We start from the raw sequence: 21,440 nt of genomic DNA on the forward strand, positions 1-21,440 counted from the left end.
ATATGGATAATATTAAGTTTTTTTTTTGGGTCTAAGGCCCCATAATATTAAGTTTATATCCGATTTTTGATTTACACAAAGTAACATCACTTCAGCACGGAAAAAAATGAAATTGGACAGAAAAATAAAATATTCGATGTATATTCTACGTTTTATGTTTGTATACATGATGTTTTTTATGACAAAGAGTATACAAGATGTTTTAGAATATAATAAATGCATTTGTTTAAAAGATTAATTATAAATTAAATTGTAAAATTATAAATGGTGAAATTTTATTGACAAAACCAAAAATATATAAATTAAAACTTTAAACATTGTACAGTATAACCTCTTTAAATTAATAATCTATAAATTAATATTTTTATAAATTAATATAATTTTATAGTTTCAAATTGAATTTTTAGTTCAATTAGTATCTCGATAAATTAATAATTTTTATAAATTAATAAAAAATTATAATTTTGGTGTAAATTCAATATTATTAATTTATAGAGTTTTTACTGTATGTGATTTCAAATGTAATGCCATACCATTAATAAAAATATCTATTATCTCGAGTGGCATTAAAAAAACAATTGTTGTCAAGCACTCGATTAAAAGGGAGGGGAAAACAGTAAAAGACGGCAGGTTGTCCAACGGTTCAAAACTGCCGCCAAATGTACGATACCGTTAGCTAAAAGACACGTAATCCTTGAGAACGTTCCGACATAATAAAACACGTTGGAGAAAACGTGTTTCGTCTCACCAAGAAAGTGAAACCAACACGTGGCGAGGCATGATTTTGTTTCAGACGCGTTTCAAAACGGTCAATCAAACGCTTTAACCGACCGCACTAGATGAGTTGAAACTTCTGGTTGCTTTAATTATTTGCTAACGGAATCCGATAGTTTGACCTCTCCTTCTCTTACTGGTTATCCATCGTTTAAAAGAATATTTATCCAGATCTTTTTTTGGTCAAATAGTTATCCAAATTTCATGAAGAAAAACCCATCAAAATAAATTTTATTAAAATTTCCATTTTTTTGGTTAAAAAGCTTCACGCTATTATTAACAAAAAGTAATATCTATTTCGAGAATATATATTATATGGTCTTAAACCAGAATCGTAACACTAAAACTGTATTAACCTCAAAAATTATGTTATATATCAATTGCGAGTGTATCACGAATTATAATTTTGTTATTTAAAATTACTGCGAGTGTAGCAATTGCGTTACGAGTTTGTAGTTTAATTGGTCAAAAAGACACGTACACTGAAAGCAGTTGCAGGATCTTTTTCATGTAACTCGTTAAAAGCAAACACATGTAATTAATGAAAAGATAGGCCACGTTAGTACATTCCGTTTATCTTCCTGCCAACATGTATATGTGTTTCTGTGTTTCACCAGTTGTAGTCAATTCTTTAACTATATACAATTATACATACATAAATGTGTTCTTTTAGAAAAAAGAACTGGACTTTTCATGGGGATTTAATATAGAAGAAACAAAAGTATCAAACCCATAGTATAGAAATATTTTTTAATTTGCTAAAATAGTATAGAAATATTGAAGGAAGTTTCTCGGAAAAATGATCTGCATTGGATGAAAAAGAACTCAATTCCAATTTTGTTAGCTCAAAGCTTTGATGCAAGTTTGGTTGGCATCTTCTCCAAGTCTTCAGATAATTCAAGAGTCTTTTTTGTTTGTTTCAAGGAACGGTGGAATATGATTGTATATCTGTATACGTAGTCCACTAATACTCTATCATACGTTAATGGACCAATATATCGGTGATAAAACAAATGTATTTCAAAAGCCCAATGAGTCTATAAATTCACTACCGACGGTGTTTTTTATCTTTTCTTTTCCTTTTCGTTGTAAGATAAACAATCAATTAGTTATGTATAAAAATCCAACACCGTCTTAGCTGAATATCAAAATATTCAGTTTACGTTTTTTATTTAGTTAGTCGTCGACAACACTACATTGTTGTGGTAAAAGAAATATAGGCTCATAAAAGAGGCCCAAATATTAAAACCCTACATAAATAATATTCCTTATTCGACCCGTCATATTGAGTTTCTGGGAAATACTGATGGGTTTAAATGGGCCTGCGTTGGAACCTCCAAACAATATTGGTAGCATTAGGGTCCGTTATCGTTTGTTTGCATTTTGCAACCTGCCGGAGAAAACGTTTTAAATGTTTCAGTCATATATACTTATTAAATACTACATGTTTTGTCTACAAATGCAGGCATAATAATTTTAAAAATATTTATAAATAGATACATAATCAATTCCTATGTTAAATAACCGGAACCAAAGGCCAAGATACAAGGTAGTCCATGTGTAATTGGTTATTTGGTAGCGGAATCGAACCCACGCACCATACGCATGACCTTCGATAGGATTTGCCAATTTTGTACCACTTTTTTTTGAAACTTGATACTGCATTTTTATCATGTAAATAAGGAAAAATCTAACTGGTACATGAATAACCAGCGGAAAAATTGATCTATTGGTTAAAACTCTTGAATTTTCTAGTTGAAATATATGGAGTCGTTTGGTTAATTCTTGTTAGAATGGATTTTCTAGGCCTCGTTCTAGGGATATACATGTTTCCGAATCCTGAACCTCTAAACATTAACAAAGTAAAGAAAGAAAGATCGATATTCACTTGGTGATTGTGTGATACAGCCGGAAGTCAAGAAAACATCACAAACACCATTATCCATGTACAACCATTCTTGATAAGGCAAGTGTCAAGTGTCCAAGACTTCTGGTGACATCTTTGAAAAACTTCTTTCATTCCAATCATGTAACGAAGAAGGTTCTTGTAAACCACGCAATGGCATTATATTGATGTATCATTCAAATGTGAAAAAGTAATAAACCAAAATAATTACTTGAAGAATCATTAAAGTTGAAAATTACATATACATTTATAAAGTCACCACGAAGACGGTGTATTCTGTTGTTGAATAATCAGATCTTTGGTTTTATTTTTCTTCAACAATCAAAAAGCCCCGAGATCTCAGAGTAAAATAGACAGATTATTTTTAAAAATACTGGAAAAGAACGAGAAAAACGAAACTTCTACATATACAAGAAAAGAAAAATAGATAAAAATCTTAACAAACTCAAAGATTTATGCAGCATTAGCAGCAGGCAACGGACTTATTAGTTATTTAACGAGTCTACGACACACACAATGTTTAAATAATGTAAAACAAAACAACACAACGGAACTACAAATGGAAAGAAGAAAAATAGAATCAGAGAATGGAATAAAAAATAAAAGTGAGGCCGAAATTGTCACTTTATATGATTCTTTTATACGATGAACATAACAACTTTACTTGACTCGAATTACATAGAAATTTAGACAATTATAAACTTCAAGGCCTTATTGCAAATAAAAAGAAGACAAATGGCCGCGCAGATAATTAATTAAATAAGTCTCTAGTCACCAAAAAAAAAAGATAAATTAAAAATTTGGTCACTCTTATGAAAATAGAAAAGGCCAAAAGAGAGAGAGAGCGGCCAAAACGGAATCAATTCATTCCTTTCTTTGACTTCATCTCATAACCACACATCATATAATTTTTTTTTGTTTGTAATTGCAAATTCTTTTTTACCCTTAGTGAGCTGATTATTACATTTCGACTCACTCACTTTTTATATATTATCAAGCACACTCTCGTGTTTGCCTTCCCTCAATTTCTTAAAATGGATATCAAGAGTGTGACATTCTAGGATTATTATAATTTTGTTCATCACCTCTATTCGAAGCTTAATAGAAAGATTATTATTCCTCCTTGTCTTTGGGGACTAATAAGATTTCTGGTTGTCTGATCCAATGGCTGCAACCACTGAGATGCCCACTGATGTTGTCAATGATGTTAGTATCAACAAGGATGGTGAAAAGGGCATTGATAGCGGAATTGAGAATAACTCTTCGATTACGACCTCGAAACCCAAAACTGAATCCGATCTGGATATGCAAAAGCTTGTGGCTATGTTCAAGAAACTAAATCCAATGGCTAAGGAGTTTTTCCCTTCTTATTACAATCCCAAGAAGAACAATCAGACAGGAAAAGACAATCAACTTCTGTCTGCTGATGATGTGGCGCCCACAAAAAAACAATCTGGTGAAGAAGTTGATCTTAATGGAAAGAAAGGTGACAATAACCAGAAGGTATAATCCTAAAATTCTCTTTTTATTTTTTTAATGATCTGATAATTTGGATTGATCCAGTGATTTTCAATGTATTTTATTGTTGTTGCAAAGCTTTAAATTTTGATTGTCTTAGTTTTTAAAAATTTAAATGGCTGTTTGTGATTGCAGAGAAGAAACAGTTATAGCCAAGGGAGGAGAAGGTTAACTGGAAGAATTTCTAAGGCTCAGAGAGAGGATAGTATGAGAAGAACGGTCTATGTTTCTGACATTGACCAGAGTGTAAGTTTTTTTAAGTTTTTAAAAAATTATTGAATGTAATTTGCATTAGTGTAACGTTAAAAATCTGCTTTGTGATGTAGGTGACTGAGGAGGGTCTTGCTGGCTTGTTTAGTAACTGTGGACAAGTAAGATGATCCCTTAAGCTTCCAATTTTTGTTATATATTTATTCCCCTCCATGAGTGTTTGGACTAGTTAGTTAGATTTAGCTTTCAAAGCCTATAATATGTTGAAAGTGAGATTATGTGTTTATCTGCTAAGAAATACTGCCAATGTTTTTTTAATGATTTATCTAAATGTTTCTTACTTTGTTTGGTGGTATTACATAGTTTGTGATGTAACAATGAATTCTTCTTGTGAAGGTTGTTGATTGTCGGATTTGTGGGGATCCACATTCAGTTCTTCGATTTGCGTTTGTCGAGTTTGCAGATGACCGTAAGTTTGGCTGCTGGATTCTTGAAAATGTTTTAACAATAAAATTCCATGTCACTCTTTTGATGACCATACTTGGCACTTAATGGTAAATATTGTTCCTACAGAGGGCGCCCGAGAAGCTTTAAGCCTTGGTGGAACGATGCTCGGGTACTACCCGGTGAGGGTCTTGCCCTCCAAAACTGCTATTCTTCCAGTGAATCCCACATTTCTTCCCAGGGTAAGCTTCAAATGTTCCTGAGAATAAATTTTGTGTAAGTTTTCAGTAAGCTTTACCATGTTGATGTTGATTCAGTCAGAAGATGAAAGGGAGATGTGTTCAAGGACAATCTATTGCACAAATATCGACAAGAAGGTAAATGCAAAACAATCTTTATTCTATGTTCTCCTGGTTTAAGACTTTACTTTCTATAACAACAGGTTACTCAAGCTGATGTGAGAAACTTGTTTGAGACGGCATGTGGTGAGGTTAGAACAGAACCTAGACCTACTTGATCCTTTCCCTCTCTTGCTAACTTGTTTAATTATCCGAAATTTTATTGTTAAGCATAGTGATGCTTAAGTTGTTCTCTATTATACGCAGGTAACTCGCCTGAGGCTTCTTGGTGATCAACTGCATTCAACTCGTATAGCTTTTGTTGAATTTGCTCTGGTGAGCTCTTCAGCTATTCACTAAATGATAAAAAAATTTCCATCGATGTGGCTTAATATATATTGCAAAGGCTCTTGCCTATTTTCATTCACTTTCTTTTTGTCTATTTCTTACTGATGACTAGAAGTTTCTTGAACTTGTTATTACCTTATAACTCAGAAACTTTATTTTTTTTTCTATTTTTGAACAGGCGGATAGTGCACTTAGGGCGCTCAACTGCAGCGGGATGGTCGTTGGATCCCAACCGATAAGGTAAAAACTTCATCCATGTAGTGTTTTTTCTTCTTCTTCTGAATATCTCAGTTGGATCAGTATCTGACTCTGTGTTCTTTTTCTTTGTCAGGGTAAGTCCTTCAAAGACACCAGTAAGGCCACGAATCACTCGACCACCGTCTACAAACTAGAAAGAGACCCGACTAGCTGGCTTTCCAGAAGAGAGATGATTTCAAACTTCTTTTTTCGATTCTCTCTTTTTGACGTTTTAGAACAGTTTATCTTCTCCAGTTACATTTGTAACTGGAAGGTGGAAACCCTTATGGTTCTGTTTTCTGAATTTGGAGTTATTATTAGGCTCTGTCTTTTCTGACTGAGATACTTCCATCTGTTTCATCATCTTTCTCTAAGGGATTTTTATAGTTTTTGCTTTTGAAAGTTGTTGGCTTTTTACATGATCTTTTGCTTTGTTGCTCTCCTTTATATACAAGGTTAGATCAACAGTGCTGAAAAGGTAATTGTTTTGAGATAAAATAGAATAAAAAGCTGTTAACCTGCATGTTGTAGATCTCTGAGTAAAAAGTGCGAATTACAGTGTCGTGTACATCAAGAGAATAATTTTTCCTCAAGCGAAGTTTAGCCCTCGATCTTGTAAATTTATGAAAATTTATAATCTTTTAAATTTTTATTATTTTTTTTTTTAGAAATTCATTTATTTCATTTTGTTTTTAAGGGTTTTCTAAATTTTATTATTATTTTAAATAAAATAAAATAAGTATTAATATTATAAAATATTAAATATTTTGTTATTAAAAATAAAAAATAAAGGGAGTGTAAAATGTACGTAGTTAATTTTTTTTATAAATGTAAGTAGTTTAACAGTCCATATACTAAAATAAGCAAAATAATTAGTAAATTTATTAAAGTAAATAACAAAAAGAATTTAGACACTAAATAAGCAAAATAATTAGTTAAATTATTATATAAGTTTTAGCTTGCGTTCAAATAACATCAGGTTTGTTGATTTAATACAAATCTCTTTAAACCCTCAAATAAGACAAGAATTTAAACATCAGTAAAACCCAAAGTGACAAAAGTTCAACATAAAAAGGAAGAAACAAAAACATAAACGACGAGGGCTGCAAGTACGTCAGTGGTGAAAATAAGCTGCACCACTCACATAAAACGATGGATGAAGTATCTTACTTAGAAAAGGTTATCACCGTATTAAAGTGGAATTGGATGGATGAACAAAGATTTGATGGCATCTTTGAGCCCCCCAGGATTTGTGAATTTATCACTCTCCTTGTAGACAAGATCAATGGGTCGCGAAACATTGAGGCAACGCACCAGAACGGGGCGTGGCACAGCCGTTGTCGTCAAGAACTCCTCCATTATTATTTTGTAATAATCAGTAGCAATCTTGTTTAATTCTCCAACAGCTTCTTCTTTGGTAACTTCATGTTGCTTCATGTAACAGTTCAGCCCTGTAGCCACTTCTCCTCTCTTTATCTCTTGCTGTCCATCCATCATTACACTTGCTAAGCTCATTTGTAATACAAATTTTTTTTTCATGATATTGAATATTTTACCTCATAGGTGGATATGTCATTCATAATACGAAAAACCCCATTCAAAGCTTCCATCATTTTGGGTTTGGAATTGTACCACTCGAAGATTTGAGTCTCATCACAATCTTCCATCGCGATAAAACTGTAGGCTGCATATTGATCCATTGACGTCTGCATGCCAATTTCCATGTACTCCTCAAAGGTTGGCACGTGACTTTCGCGTGACCATTTCGAGAGGGCCAAATACGCTCTTGCCAATTTCTTCATCTACATGCAAATCATTATGTTTGTTTATATCCTCAACAAATAAACTTGACAACTAAAAGTTATGCTACCCCAATTCGTAAGACTCACCTCATCTACCGATAATTGCACAATGCGTGATCTTCCTCGTGGCCTCATTTCTTGATCAATCTCTTCTAAAGTCTCAAACACACTTCGAAAGACGATTCTTATATAACTTGGCAGCTTTTCAGTGTCCCCAAGATCCCATCTGGACAAAAAAAAATTGCATGTCTTCACCTAGTGTTAAGCTAGGCGATAAATGGAATAGGAATTAAATACAAAACCTTTGGAAAGCATCAACGAGACTTGTAACTTCAGCAAGAGTGCCATATGCATCACATGTATCATTAAAGACAGTCGCCACTGCGGTAAGTTTAGAGACTATAATTCTCCCAAGCGAATACCGTGGCTCGAAATACATTGTCAGTGCCCCAAAAAATACTTCTACAATCCTGTCCCTGATGTATGGTAGCTTAGATGCAAGATCTAGATCTTTCCACCATCTGCAATAAACAAACATATGCAAATAAAGAAAGATTGACATATATCGAGATTCAAGAAGTGAGCTACCAAGTATGTTGTGGTAGTTCACTTTTTTTTTTTAAGAAGTGAACTACCACAACATACTTGGTCAGATCTTTTAGCTCTTGGATGTAATGTAGCTGGCAATAGTTGAAGTTGAGTTTTGCAAACTTGAGCAGCGTCTCGTTGTGATCTTCTTCTTGATCGTAGAAAGATATATATTCTCTTGTGGCTAGTATCTCCAAGTTATGATATCGAGCTCTACACAATGCGTTTTTTATGTGCGTAGAGAGATGGGGACTAACACTTGCTGCGTGATTACTTGTCAACGATTCCAAATGATGCCGACTGAAAATCAGTGCTTCGTCAATTATATCTTCAGATGGTGTCCCAAGATGCGCTGCTTGGTACAACTGTAGCATCCCTCTACTATCCTCGGCTAAACTTTCCTTAAACTTCCCATCCTCACCTTTAAATCTACTGAATGCATCTATAATGAAGCCGAAAACGAGATTACATATGTGTGTGTATATATATAAACGTGACTCAGGGTAGCTGATGTTCTTACCGCAAGACATATAGTAACCGCGTAGTCTGAAAACCTCAAACATGGTGGAGATTGTTTCCAAATCATCTTTCTTGGCTATTATGTCATCCACTTTCCCAAAAGCGTCGTTAAGAATCTCATCAATCCCAGTCTCGAAATGATATGCGATTCCAAGGTTCATTAGCAAATGGATGAGACGGATCCTTTCATTGTCGCCATTTTTGAAAGACGTGAGCATATCTCTCACTTTTGGTTTCATTGTCACTTCAATCTCTCTTGATAAATTATTAAATTCCTACAAAAAAGTATGCTATATGAACCAGCAATCTTGAACCACACAGTGTCATATCAAGTGATTCTATGACTATATATATATCTGTCTACTTACAACGACATCAAGAGGAACAGAAAGGAAGTGATCTCCCCAAAGAGTGGGAGAAAAGTGTGCCAAGGGACGAGTTCTCTCAAGATCATCACCACTCTGAGTAGCCCTAACACAAACCAAGTGGTGTTTTGCCGGTTTCAGGGAAAGAGTGTGCTTGTAAAGCCAACGGCTAGGAAAGAGAGAGATGTTGGTCTTGAGATGGAGGACTCTCTCAACGTTAAGCAGATTTTTAGGACCAAAACTCTTTCTTGTTGCTTCCATATTTGTTTTGTCCAAAATATATAAGACGAAACAATTTTTAGTGGTACTCTATTGTATGGTTCGTTTCCACTTCAGTTGATGTCTTATATTAAGTCAAACCTTAGAAGTTTGCGCTGGCGCACATGCCTCAATTAATGATCTAGGTATCATCGAATGACTTAGCATATACAAATATTATCTTCAGTTATAATTGGGAAAGAGTGGGAGTTTAAAAAATGTCAGACGATCATTTAATTTAGAGAAATTAGAGTAAATGAGTAATCCAAATTTTATATCAGAATACTAGGTGTATTTAGAGAAACTAGAGTAAAGAAATTAAATGGAACATAATTATTTACGTATTTTTATTTAATTGAAAAATATATTTATAGCAAGTTAAACTTATATTTATAGCAAGCAAATCTTTTCTCCTTGGATTACGCTAGTTCAAGTTATAAAGGGAATGTGGTTGAGATCAAACCAACCGTAGAAACAGCCACGTGGGACGTGCATCACCTAAATTCGAAACCTTTAAATAAAAAGATTGAAATCGTCGGGTTCACCGTCTCGATCAGATCAAACAAATTGTTCATTGATCTGAGAGATATAGAGATGACGAGCGGCGAAGATGACAAAAACAGATCAGTGCAGCCTCCCGCTGGTTATCCACAGCCGGCTCAGCCCTACGTCTCCGGTAAATTTCTTATGTTCTCATTATATGGACAAAATGTTAAATTATCAGATCAGCTGTTTTATTTCGTGTTATTGGACTAAAAGCTTTTTTCTTCTTTATATATATTCTATTCAGTATTCTTTATAGATGATTCATTTTAGAAAATTTACGTAGTACCATTATTTTATGACCTGATCCAGTAATTGTATTATTGTGCCCGAACCTGATCAAGTAATTATAAGAGAATCTATCTATTGTCTCGTTTGGGTCGTACTTCTTCGTGGTATGTCTACTTTGAGAGACATCAATATGTACTTAAGAATAGGAGATATTGATAACTTGGTGTTAAAAACAATAAAGGTTTCTCATACATAAAAATGTAGTGCAAATTCAAATGAAGTTTACTTAAGAATATTTAAGATGGTGGGTTCATATATAAAATTAAAATACACGCTGAACCTCAACAAATGCAAAAAAAAAAAACAATGGAGACCAATATTTACTAGAAAATGAGACATATAATCTCTTTTCTGTCAAAAATCTCTTGCCTATAGTCTAGTTTCTCAAAAAGGGTTGTGCCATTATCACCACCACGCACCACTTGGCTGGTCTAATCTAATGCTCGTTGTCGTGTTTCTATAGGTTATGCTGTTAATGGGCTAACAGAAGAGCAACGTCTTCCTTGTTGTGGTATAGGCATTGGTTGGTTATTGTAAGTCTTTTTTTTTTGGTCAAACGTTATTGTAAGTCTAATTCATCATTTTTACCTTCTCTTCTGACAGTTTATATTCTTGTCTAGCTCTACGCAAACACAAACCCATAAATATGTTTTTTGTTTTGTTTTGTTTCTTAAAGATTCATCCTTGGTTTTTTCTTGGGTGCCATCCCCTGGTACATTGGCTTCTTCCTTTTACTATGCTCTAGAAACCCGCGTGAAAAACCAGGATATACAGCTTGCACAATTGGAGTGAGCCTTCATTTATATTTATTTACCAATACACGTTTTTTAATTGTTCTGATGACACTAAATTAATTCTGACCAACAGGCTGTTATTGCCACGGGGTTCGTCGTTTTTGGAGCTATAAGAGGATCCGGGGTCTGGTAGTAAATTGAATTGTAGTGCTCTAAATCCGGTACAGACCGGTTCGGGAGTATAAGAAGATTGTATACATGTGTTTTTGTTTCATTTAAGAGCTCAATGTATACTGTTGAAAGTTACAGAGCATTCAGAAAAAAATGTTGTCTCCTAAGAGCCATACTAAAGTGTTTCTACTGAAATTATATATACATGTGATTTGATATATGGTTAATTTAGAACATTATTAACGGAATCTCTCACATTATTAGTTATTATATAAAAAATAAAACCAGAAAAAGATAGAAAAAGAGATGATGTTTTAAATCGAAATTTAATAAAAATGTAGTAACATTTGTTATGAATAGATTAATTTCTTATATTTAAAACTTAATGTAGTATATATTAAGTTAAAAATGTAACATTAAGTGATATCAATAAAATAAAGATGATTGGTACAAATCATTCACTCCTCCAAGCATTGGCCAGCACTGGATCTAGAGCTCGATGCCATTGAAGTACTTCGAACTTCTTTTACATCTTTTTCTTTAAGCTTTATTACTCGCTCATTAAACTTCCGTGCGAAAGAGGCCCGATCACGATCACGAGAACTAAACTATTTGGTTGTTGATAATATGGTTCTTAATCCGTTAATTTATGAGGCTAGTACGATATGACCGGTTTGAGTTTGAGATAAGGTTTTTGATGACAAAAAAAAATAAAAAAAAAATAAAGATGAAATACTCTTAGGGCCCAAGGTTTGTCGTATGCAACGCTCTTTAAAGCCCAAGTATAAAAAGAAAAGCCCACAGAAACGGCCTAGGGTTGGTCCAAGAGAGAGCGCTCTCGCTTATAGTTTCTCATCACCGCCACCTTTTCAGCTCTTTTCTCTCCACTCTGTTTCCTTCAAGCTCATTTCGTCGGAGCTTGATCTCTCCCTTGAAATGGTTGCTTTCCGGGTAAGTTTTGTTGACCCTACTACCGTAGAGACAATCTATGCTACGAGTGATTCTGAGTTTTGGTAATTGTTCGTTGATTTTAGAGTGAGCTCAGTAGTTATGATTCCTATTTGGATAGTTATGAACATAGAATGTATCATAGGGATGAACCTGTTCTGATTCGTTGATAAATGTTTGATATTTATGTTTGATCCTATTGCAAAATGTGATCTTTATGGTTGATGTTTATGAAAAATGTGATCTTTATGGTTGATGTTTATTAAAAATGTGATCTTTATGTGTGTTTAACAATGGATTGATTCTTTGAGCAGTTTCACCAGTATCAAGTGGTTGGGAGAGCCCTCCCTACGGAGAAAGATGTGCAGCCTAAGATCTATAGGATGAAGCTATGGGCTACTAATGAAGTCCGTGCCAAGTCCAAGTTCTGGTGAGTCAATGCAATATCTTCGTTATTTTGCCTAACTAAGTTATTCCATGATACTTACTAAGTGCATTTGGATGTATCTAGGTACTTCCTGAGGAAGCTGAAGAAGGTTAAGAAGAGCAACGGACAGATGCTTGCCATCAATGAGGTGATTTGATTGTCTTCTCAGACCATTTCTCTTTTATGTTCAGTCTGTTTATTATTTTGTGGTTCTACTCTTGTAGATTTTCGAGAAGAACCCCACGAAGATCAAGAACTACGGTATCTGGCTGCGTTACCAGAGCCGAACTGGGTACCACAACATGTACAAGGAGTTCCGTGACACCACACTCAATGGTGCGGTGGAGCAGATGTACACTGAGATGGCTTCTCGCCATAGAGTGAGGTCCCCTTGCATTCAGATCATCAAGACCGCTACAGTCCCTGCAAGTCTGTGCAAGAGAGAGAGCACCAAGCAGTTCCACAACTCCAAGATCAAGTTCCCTCTTGTTTTCAGGAAGGTCAGGCCACCAACCAGGAAGCTCAAGACTACATACAAGGCCTCAAAGCCCAACCTTTTCATGTAAAACCAATCTTGCATGTTTGGCCTTATCCTTTTCCAACCAGATCAGATTAGGGTTCTTGTTCCTCAAGTCTGAACAAAAACACCATTGGGAGTATGTCTCTTGAAAATCTTAAGTTTGCATCTTTTGAACTTTTGTTATCTTAGGTATGATACGAATATCAGGTTTTCGTCATTTTATAAATTATTTGTTGGTTCAAAAATAATGTCGCAAAAGTTGAACTAAGGTAAGTGTTGAGAAAGTTAAACCATGTTGCTTATGCATGTTGCACCATTCAGTTCTATGTTTCAAAAGAAAAAAAGAAACATTCAGTTCTAACTTCTAAGACCATTTCCAACAAGTATCTCAAGATGGGTTTTTATGGCGTCAAAAATATGAATTAAGTCTCGTTTACATGATGGATCATAGAAGTAAACCAGAGCTCCAAGTTTGCACTGACTCCAAAATCCTCCATTAGTACTAAAAAGTAAAAACAAGAGCTATATCTATCATGTGATGTATCCAGAAGCAGGAACTTACAAGAGAGTAGGACAAAAGCTGAAGATAGGGTTAGAGGGGCCTTTCTCTGTTGATGCCTATGAATCACTATTAAAGTGTGAAATCATGTTTCTTCCTTATTGGCTTTTCCGAAATAATATCAGAGATTCAGAGGCGCTAGTGTTAGGGCCAGAACTTACTCAATGGTAACATGGATGCATGCATACTTTATCGTACTTTACGTTCAGAGCATCTCCATAATCTGTCACACTCACATTAGTATATCATTATTGAAGAACAAATATCAATGAATATACAAATAGCTAAAAGCATGTATCCAAAATCTTTAGTTTAAAAATTATTGAGTAGGTACTTTAAAAAAACTACAATTTTAAGATCCTTTTATATTCATTCACAAGTTTACTAACATAAATCTGAGAACAAATGAAGATTATTTGCCTCAATTTTGTTTCTCTTAATCAATCTTAAATTCATCTGTTTTCATTGGAATTTAAAACATTGACTTGATCAAACTCAACGTGCCTGATTGAATCCAAATAAAAAGAAAGGACTATTGCGGATAAGTCTGGACTATTCGTCATGACTCATGAGTCATGACTTCTCGAGACAAGTGACACCACCTTCCGAAGAGAAAAATACACGACAGAATATTTTCTTTTCACTCTGTAGCCAATAAGAAGTCATTCAAAGTAACCACGAACAGTGACACTGTCGTCCTGGCAAAAACTTATCAAAATCTAAGTCGTTACAGAAGAACAAACCAAATTACTTAGAACATGATTATTGAGAATTCTTAGAACATAATTCTTAACTAAAAAACCGTTTCTTAAATTTTAACTAAAAAGGTAAGAACCGGTTTTTAACTTTTTAGTTAAAAGATTTTTGTCACAAACAGACTTTATTTATCAGTTATTCATATTACATACTTCAATTATTTATTTGGTCTATATCTAGTTCTTATATATATATTTGGTCAAAAAATTATTATGCGGTCAACATTTTCTTGTAAACAGTTTACAAAAAATTCTTGGTATATATTTCACAAATACCCTTCAATCAAATTAATATATATTTGATACTCCCTCTGTTTTTAAAAGATTCATGTTTTAGAAAAAAAATTTGTTTCAAAAAGATACATTTTCTACATTTTCAAGACATTAATTAATGAAAAATTGTATATTTCCAAAAATATAATTGTATTTATTAAAATCTTATTGGTTCAAAATTTTGGGGAATTGTTAATTAATAAAAACAATGCATTGGTAACTAAAATTTTATGTTTTTCTTAATAAGTGTGAAAAATCTAAAACATGGATCTTATAGAAACAGAGGGAGTAAAAAATACCATTCAATCAAATTAGTATATATTTCAGGAAATGAGTTAACTGTTTACAAGAAAATTACTGACCACAAAATAAATTATTGACCAAATAAATAGTTTATTGAAAGACGTAATGGCTCAAACCCCATGCCTACTGCATCGCTGGTCAGATTTATTGATCGCCAAGTAAAGAACAAGTGCCTATCGATCGCCACTACCGAAAACAACAGGCTCGGAGCTCTTTTGCAGCTCTGGTTTGCTTCTCAAGCATATATGTTTTAGGAAAAAATTATCTTTTTCGGTTTAAAACACAAACTTACCCACATGATTTACAAAAGTTTTTTTAGAATAAATTTAATATTATATTCAAAAAAATAGTTTATTGATAAATTTGATCGGATGGGAATGTATTCCATTCCTTTCATAAATAGTATCATTTTAACATTTTAATTTTTTCACAAAAAGTATCATTTTATATTTTGATCCAAATTTGTAGAAAAATGTTCAATTTTAATCTTATTACTTTAATTTATTAATTGAAGAGAGAGCTTTTGTTAATGTATTAATCATAAACAAAATATTTTTAATAATTTTTTTTAATTTGGTGAAAAATGTCAAAATAACATTGTTTGTGAAACATAAAGAATATTCAATATCATATTTCCTAAAATTTCTTTTTTTTTTCAAAAATCTCTTTAGGTATAGATGTAGAGAGAAATGGCATTAGCTAAGTCATAAATATTGAGTTTCGTGTTTGAAGTTATTAATAATAATGTCTTAACATGTTTACCAAAAAAAAAGAAGTTATTAATAATATATACTACATCTCTTCCACAAAGATAAATATATTGGAAAAATGTTTCACAAAGTTATTTTTTGTATTTTCTATAAAATTTTATTAACTAACAACAATAAATTGTAATTTTATTAAAAATCTGAAATTTTTGAAATACTATCAGTGTAACTTTATTTAAAACTGATAATCACAAAAATATATTAATTATACAATTTTTTGTGGAACAAATAAAATAACGATTATCCAAGAAATATTGTAACAAAAAAGGATAAATAAATTAAAAAGACTTAAGGCATGGAAGACAGATGTGGCCAGAGGTCGTGAGGTTCCAAGTAAAGGCAAAAACTTCGACGGTTACAAGAAAATACTTGTCCGAACACACAGATTCTATAAATATTAAAGACATATGACCATGCATTTCTTCATCAAAATTATCAAACTCTTACGCACCAAAAACATTAGAAAATGGAGATATCACTTGCATCATTTGCTATGCTTGTTGTATTGTGGTGGATATGGAGAATGGTGGAGTGGGTTTGGGTTAAGCCTAAGATGCTTGAGAGTTACCTGAGAAAACAAGGTCTTGTCGGAACTCGTTACACGCCTCTTGTCGGAGATGTGAGAAGAACTTTTAGCATGTTGAAGGAAGCAAGATCGAGACCGATGAAACCAACGGATGATCTCATTTCACTTGTCATGCCTTATTCCTTTCAAATGCTCAATACTTACGGTAGATATGTCTTTCTTGGTTTGAATTATAGATTTTTTTAAAAACAATATTGGTCTAATATATGTATGTGGCTGCAACAGGAAATTCTTATTTTACATGGTTAGGACCCGTACCATCCATCACAATAATGAATCCACAACTGATCAAAGAAGTGTTTAACAAAGTTTATGATTTCCCTAAGACTCACACGTTTCCTTTGCTTGCGTTGATAACTGATGGACTCGCTAATGCTGATGGAGACAAATGGGCTAGACATCGGAGGATCATCAACCCCGCCTTCCACTTTGAGAAGATCAAGGTTTCTCGATTCTCGTTTTCTAATATTGTCAAAGCCAAGTTAAATTGCTTTTGGTTGATCAGTTGGTCATGTTCGAACTTATGTGCCTGTATATATAGAATATGGTCCCTACGTTTCATCAATGTTGTCGCGAGGTTGTGTGCGAGTGGGAGAAGTTAGTTTCAGATAAAGGGTCATCCTGTGAGGTTGATGTTTGGCCATGGATTGTGAATTTAACCGGGGACGTGATTTCTCGTACGGCTTTCGGTAGCAGCTACAAAGAAGGACAGAGGATATTCATCCTACAAGAGGAACTAGCAAAGCTCATCATGCAAGCTCTTGGAAAGAATTACATCCCTGGATATCGGTAAGAAACTCAACACTTGTTTTGGTCTAGTACTAACATGACTGATCTATTTTCTAACACAATTTACAATCTCATTGCTTTATTTGCCATAGATTGTGGTTTCTGTTATCTTGATTGTGTAATTATTTATTTTCAACATGAAATTCCTAATAAACTAGATTAATCTTAGAAATCTCACGTTCGAGGGAATTTTTATATTCAAAATAACAATGATGATTATGGTTCATGGCTTGTATTGTGAATTTTGAATTTCATTTATTAAGTTTTTATTCTTCTTCTTTTTGCCATAGGTTGTGGCTTCCATTATGATACTGATTAGTAATTATTTATTTTCAAAATGTAAATCGTAATAAATTGACAAATCTTTATTCGAAATTAATAGACAACGAGGATAATATGTTTCATGGCTTGTATACTATTACTCAAACTTTTGTCCATGTTTACACTTTTTTTGGCATAGGCATTTCCCAACGAGGAATGCTAGAAGGATAAAGACAATAGTTGGAGAAATTCAAGCTATACTAAAAGAGCTCATTACCAAAAGGGAAAAGGCTAGAAAAGCTGGAGAAACACCAAGTGACGATTTGTTGGATCTACTTCTTGTATCAAATTCAGGTGAAACTAAAGGAAATGGACTGACCACCGAAGAAATTATTGAAGATTGCAAGTTGTTTTATTTTGCGGGACAAGAGACCACTTCAGTGCTTTTGACTTGGACCATGGTTTTGTTAAGCCAACACCAAGACTGGCAAGCTTGCGTGCGAGAGGAAGTGATGCAAGTTTTTGGTGATAGAGATCCCGATCTTGAAGGCATTAAGCAACTCAAAGTTGTAAGTATTAAACCAAACAAACAAAACAAACCTTTTGAAGTTGATGCTTTTATTGGATTTCAAGAATAAAGTAAAGATTTGCATTATCGTAGTTTCCGCTACATAAGATTCTTACATTGCTTTAGTAATGAGCCACTTCAAAAAATGCTACAAAAAACACTAAGAAGTTTGTAAATGTTATATGTGGAAATTACTCTAATCTTATAGCATTTTGATGATTTTGTTAAACGAGTTCTACAGATGACGATGACTCTTTATGAGGTTCTTAGGCTATACCCTCCAGTCATCCAGATGAACAGAGCAGTCCTCAAAGACATCAAACTAGGCCATTTGAAAATACCAGCCGGTGTTCAAGTCAATATACCTGTTCTGCTAATCCATCGTGACACTAAGCTCTGGGGCAATGATGCAGCAGAGTTCAAGCCTGAGAGGTTCAAATATGGGGTCTCAAAGGCAACAAACAACCAGGTTTGCTTCTTGCCTTTTGGATGGGGACCGAGGATTTGCATCGGTCAGAATTTTGCTCTCTTGGAGGCAAAGATGGCTCTGGCTTTGATTCTACAGAGATTCTCCTTCGAACTTTCTCCTTCTTATGTGCATGCACCTTACACAGTCATCACTATTCATCCACAGTTTGGTGCTCATCTTATCCTAAAGAAGCTATGATCTTGTGATAATATTACATAAACTTGTTCTACACGAGCAAACAAGACAGCATAGAGAAACTAATCAAGATCACATTCATCAAACCATGTTTCTGAATGCTTCCTTGATAACTACCCCATCTTCTTAGTGTAATAATTCAAAGTTTAAATAAATTTATTATTTCGGATAGTGTACACATATATATAGTCACCAATAACCATATATATTCATTTTTGTTATTTTTACTTGAAAGTTGTCCTAATTGTATTTATTGAGTTTCATGGACATCTAACTTGTCCCATTAACTATTGCAAAGTTGATATTGTGTAATCAGAAAATATGCATATAAATAATATGATTTCCTAATTCATACAATATGTATTTATATAGACTTTGTAGGTTTGTTGTTTATTATAATTATTTATATTTTTCTTTTGCTTGTATTTGTTTTTATTATATAGCTTCTTTTTCATAAGAAATTACCTTTGTTAATTTATATTTTTAAGATCTAAATATTATTATTATTATTTTTTTTTTTTTTAGAAAACATAAAATTTTTATTCAACCCATTAATGGGAAATCAGTTTCGGTTACAAAGTCGATTTGAACAAAAGCTCCCTAGTCAATGTATTACAACCTAGCTTCGCCCGCCCACTAGACCCGACACATTCCACTAGGCCATTTTTAAAATTCTAAAGAATCGGTTGCCGTTCTCAACCATCGATGAATACCACAGGACCGTGAGGTTCACCTCGTTACCGAGGTTGCCGGGAACTCCCATGTCATCTCCGGAGTAACTAGTTCCCGATGAACTCTTCGAACCTCGTTACCGTTACCGTCCATGAAGTCCAAGACGAGCATAAAGATGAGAGAAACTCTTACCAAGAGATGTCCATCTCCATTGCCGCCACGAAAGGAGCAAGAAACCGGGTTGATATCAACGCCACATCCTGTCAAGAAGCCTCAAAAACCTGCAAGTAAAGTCAGGCTACACTGCCGCATAATCAGACAGACAACACGACACCGGGAAGGTAGCTTAGACGAGCTGTTGACCCGAGGTGATCAATGACTCTCCGGAGAACCACCTCTACAACTCCGACTATCGAGAACCGATAGACCGTTTACCAACCGTAAGAACCAGCTTCTGAGTCATCGAAGCGGTGAAAAGAATGACGCAAAGAGACAGCTCCGGAAAGAAAGTGGCCACTTTCAACGCAGAGAACTTGACAGGGTGCCGTTGGGGATAGATCGGAAGTGAAGCGGAGCCTCAGGTGACCATCGAGAAGCCATAGACGACTGTCTGTCACAACCACCAGAAACAACCACACACGCCGGAACGAAGCCTAATACCATCTCCGAGCCTGCGTATCGAGACTCCAGACGCGCTTCCGGGAACAAACACCACCGAAATTCACTTGATAACAGAAGGAAGGGTTGAATCTTACCGACACCGGAAAGAACCAAGAGACCAACCACCGCTACCGAAAGTCACCATCGTTTAACGAACGACACCGCCGCCGTCTAATAAATGGAACAGACCATCAAAACCCACCAACGACGAAGAAATCCGGCGAGATCTGAAAAACCAGATCTAGAAAATTGACCTCGCCATAAACCCTAAAAGCCGACCACTTCTCAGCCAGACCTTACGTCCTCCTCACCACAGCACCAGGTGAAGTCAATGCTCGCCGGAAAGGAACGCTCCTTGCGCACGGAGCGCTTGCCGGAGAGAAACGCCAACCCAGAACCATGAGTATCTCGAAGGGGAAGAGAGAGGCCGAGAAGCAGCAAAGGAAGACAAGAGAAGGGAGAAGAGGCTCTTCCGGTGCCGGCACAAGCGCAGACGCGCCGCCGTACACCAGAGAGAAATCAGATGTGCTGTAGAGAAAAAGGTTCGCTAGAGAGAAGGTGGGGAGGACTTTTTTTTTGTTAGATCTAAATATTAATAAAAACTAATCTTTGTACATTATTATACTGTCATATGTCATAATGTAAATTAACAATAATACCTGTCAAAATCTAATGAATCGTACGTAACTTCGTAAGTATTTTCATTCAAACGGTTGAACAAATTTTCTTTAATATAATGAGATACTTTTTTTTGATCAGATATAATGAGATACTTAGAAAATTAAATTAGTGGAGAGGTTATATGAAGCAGATGTAAATCTGTTTCATATAATTTACTAGTTCAGCACATATAAGTGGCACTAGATTTTGATCCGCGCTTTGGAAGCGCGGAATATTTTACGATGAAAAATTTCACTAATAACTTAACAAATATTTTGTTAACTTTTAAAGAGTGTGTATTTAAATCAGTGTTTTTAAATTCAACCCGATTGTGATTATACCGGTTAATCCGGAGATCTAACAATTCAATTTAGTTTTTTAAAATATTCATATTAAAAAGTCACTGAAACCCGAGACTAACCGATTGAACTGATGGATGACCGATATGTAATCTAATTTGATTGAAATTGTAATATTTTCATAATTTGTAATCTTATAATCAAATTTTAAAGTTTATTATTTTGTAATTTATGAAATTTGACGTTTCTACAAATTTTAAAGAGAAAATGATGGATATAAAATAACTAAGATTAATTATTGTATTGTTTGGAAATATTGATAGTAGTATATAAAATATATTGTTTGGAAACATTGATAGTAGTATAAAGAAATAAGTATATTGTTTGGAAATATGGATAGTAGTATAAAAAGGAACATTAGTGATTTAATGTAGGTTTAACTATAAAGTATAAAGGTGTATTTAATTTAAAAACTTACAAAATAAATGTTAGGTCCAACAGAATGTTTCTGTTTTAATAAGATAGATTGTTTGGAAACATAAATAGTAGTATAAAAAAGGAACATTAGTGATTTAATGTAGGTTTAACTATAAAGTATAAAGGTGTATTTAATTTAAAAACTTACAAAATAAATGTTAGGTCCAACAGAATGTTTCTGTTTTAATAAGATAGATTATTTTTCT

At 34.1% G+C, this 21,440-nt stretch overlaps 5 protein-coding genes across 5 annotated transcripts; 4 read left to right on the forward strand and 1 right to left on the reverse strand.

Moving 5' to 3' along the window:
• The first annotated feature begins 3,628 nt into the window (after positions 1-3,628).
• On the forward strand, positions 3,629-6,177 carry LOC130501938 (polyadenylate-binding protein-interacting protein 9-like). The gene is made up of 10 exons (XM_056996748.1): positions 3,629-4,183; positions 4,334-4,444; positions 4,525-4,569; positions 4,805-4,877; positions 4,982-5,094; positions 5,170-5,229; positions 5,295-5,342; positions 5,458-5,526; positions 5,717-5,778; positions 5,870-6,177. The coding sequence occupies exons 1-10, from the start codon at positions 3,845-3,847 to the stop codon at positions 5,928-5,930; spliced, it is 981 nt and encodes a 326-aa protein (XP_056852728.1). The 5' UTR covers positions 3,629-3,844; the 3' UTR covers positions 5,931-6,177.
• Positions 6,178-6,794: 617 nt separating this feature from the next.
• LOC130501935 (terpenoid synthase 17-like) lies at positions 6,795-9,310 on the reverse strand. Its single transcript, XM_056996746.1, has 7 exons — positions 9,053-9,310; positions 8,686-8,959; positions 8,223-8,607; positions 7,880-8,098; positions 7,665-7,803; positions 7,332-7,577; positions 6,795-7,257 (listed from the first exon to the last, which is right to left on the reverse strand). Exons 1-7 carry the CDS (start codon positions 9,308-9,310, stop codon positions 6,967-6,969), a joined length of 1,812 nt encoding a protein of 603 aa, XP_056852726.1. The 3' UTR covers positions 6,795-6,966.
• Positions 9,311-9,810: 500 nt separating this feature from the next.
• Positions 9,811-11,306, forward strand: LOC130501934 (60S ribosomal protein L18a-like protein). The gene is made up of 4 exons (XM_056996745.1): positions 9,811-9,983; positions 10,605-10,674; positions 10,818-10,929; positions 11,009-11,306. Exons 1-4 carry the CDS (start codon positions 9,902-9,904, stop codon positions 11,066-11,068), a joined length of 324 nt encoding a protein of 107 aa, XP_056852725.1. The 5' UTR covers positions 9,811-9,901; the 3' UTR covers positions 11,069-11,306.
• Positions 11,307-11,866: 560 nt separating this feature from the next.
• LOC108856848 (60S ribosomal protein L18a-2) lies at positions 11,867-13,189 on the forward strand. The gene is made up of 4 exons (XM_018630741.2): positions 11,867-11,997; positions 12,309-12,424; positions 12,506-12,569; positions 12,646-13,189. Exons 1-4 carry the CDS (start codon positions 11,983-11,985, stop codon positions 12,985-12,987), a joined length of 537 nt encoding a protein of 178 aa, XP_018486243.1. The 5' UTR covers positions 11,867-11,982; the 3' UTR covers positions 12,988-13,189.
• A 2,741-nt stretch (positions 13,190-15,930) lies between these two features.
• Positions 15,931-19,995, forward strand: LOC130501933 (cytochrome P450 72A15-like). The gene is made up of 5 exons (XM_056996744.1): positions 15,931-16,329; positions 16,410-16,627; positions 16,726-16,973; positions 17,434-17,803; positions 18,044-19,995. The coding sequence occupies exons 1-5, from the start codon at positions 16,065-16,067 to the stop codon at positions 18,467-18,469; spliced, it is 1,527 nt and encodes a 508-aa protein (XP_056852724.1). The 5' UTR covers positions 15,931-16,064; the 3' UTR covers positions 18,470-19,995.
• Positions 19,996-21,440: the final 1,445 nt, after the last annotated feature.

This window comes from Raphanus sativus, unplaced genomic scaffold, assembly GCF_000801105.2.
Source record: "Raphanus sativus cultivar WK10039 unplaced genomic scaffold, ASM80110v3 Scaffold0337, whole genome shotgun sequence".
NCBI lineage: Eukaryota > Viridiplantae > Streptophyta > Magnoliopsida > Brassicales > Brassicaceae > Raphanus > Raphanus sativus.

Coding starts and splice junctions, on each gene's coding strand:
- LOC130501938 (XM_056996748.1), top strand. CDS start 3,845: ATGGCTGCAACCACTGAGATGCCCACTGATGTTGTCAATGATGTTAGT. Junction 4,445..4,524: donor TTTCTGACATTGACCAGAGT/GTAAGTTTTTTT, acceptor TTTGTGATGTAG/GTGACTGAGGAGGGTCTTGC. Junction 5,095..5,169: donor ATCCCACATTTCTTCCCAGG/GTAAGCTTCAAA, acceptor ATGTTGATTCAG/TCAGAAGATGAAAGGGAGAT.
- LOC130501933 (XM_056996744.1), top strand. CDS start 16,065: ATGGAGATATCACTTGCATCATTTGCTATGCTTGTTGTATTGTGGTGG. Junction 16,330..16,409: donor TCAAATGCTCAATACTTACG/GTAGATATGTCT, acceptor TGGCTGCAACAG/GAAATTCTTATTTTACATGG. Junction 17,804..18,043: donor GCATTAAGCAACTCAAAGTT/GTAAGTATTAAA, acceptor CGAGTTCTACAG/ATGACGATGACTCTTTATGA.
- LOC130501934 (XM_056996745.1), top strand. CDS start 9,902: ATGACGAGCGGCGAAGATGACAAAAACAGATCAGTGCAGCCTCCCGCT. Junction 9,984..10,604: donor GGCTCAGCCCTACGTCTCCG/GTAAATTTCTTA, acceptor GTGTTTCTATAG/GTTATGCTGTTAATGGGCTA. Junction 10,675..10,817: donor ATAGGCATTGGTTGGTTATT/GTAAGTCTTTTT, acceptor TGTTTCTTAAAG/ATTCATCCTTGGTTTTTTCT.
- LOC108856848 (XM_018630741.2), top strand. Junction 12,425..12,505: donor CGTGCCAAGTCCAAGTTCTG/GTGAGTCAATGC, acceptor GGATGTATCTAG/GTACTTCCTGAGGAAGCTGA. Junction 12,570..12,645: donor AGATGCTTGCCATCAATGAG/GTGATTTGATTG, acceptor CTACTCTTGTAG/ATTTTCGAGAAGAACCCCAC.
- LOC130501935 (XM_056996746.1), bottom strand. CDS start 9,310: ATGGAAGCAACAAGAAAGAGTTTTGGTCCTAAAAATCTGCTTAACGTT. Junction 8,960..9,052: donor CTGTTCCTCTTGATGTCGTT/GTAAGTAGACAG, acceptor ACTTTTTTGTAG/GAATTTAATAATTTATCAAG. Junction 7,578..7,664: donor TGCAATTATCGGTAGATGAG/GTGAGTCTTACG, acceptor ATTTGCATGTAG/ATGAAGAAATTGGCAAGAGC.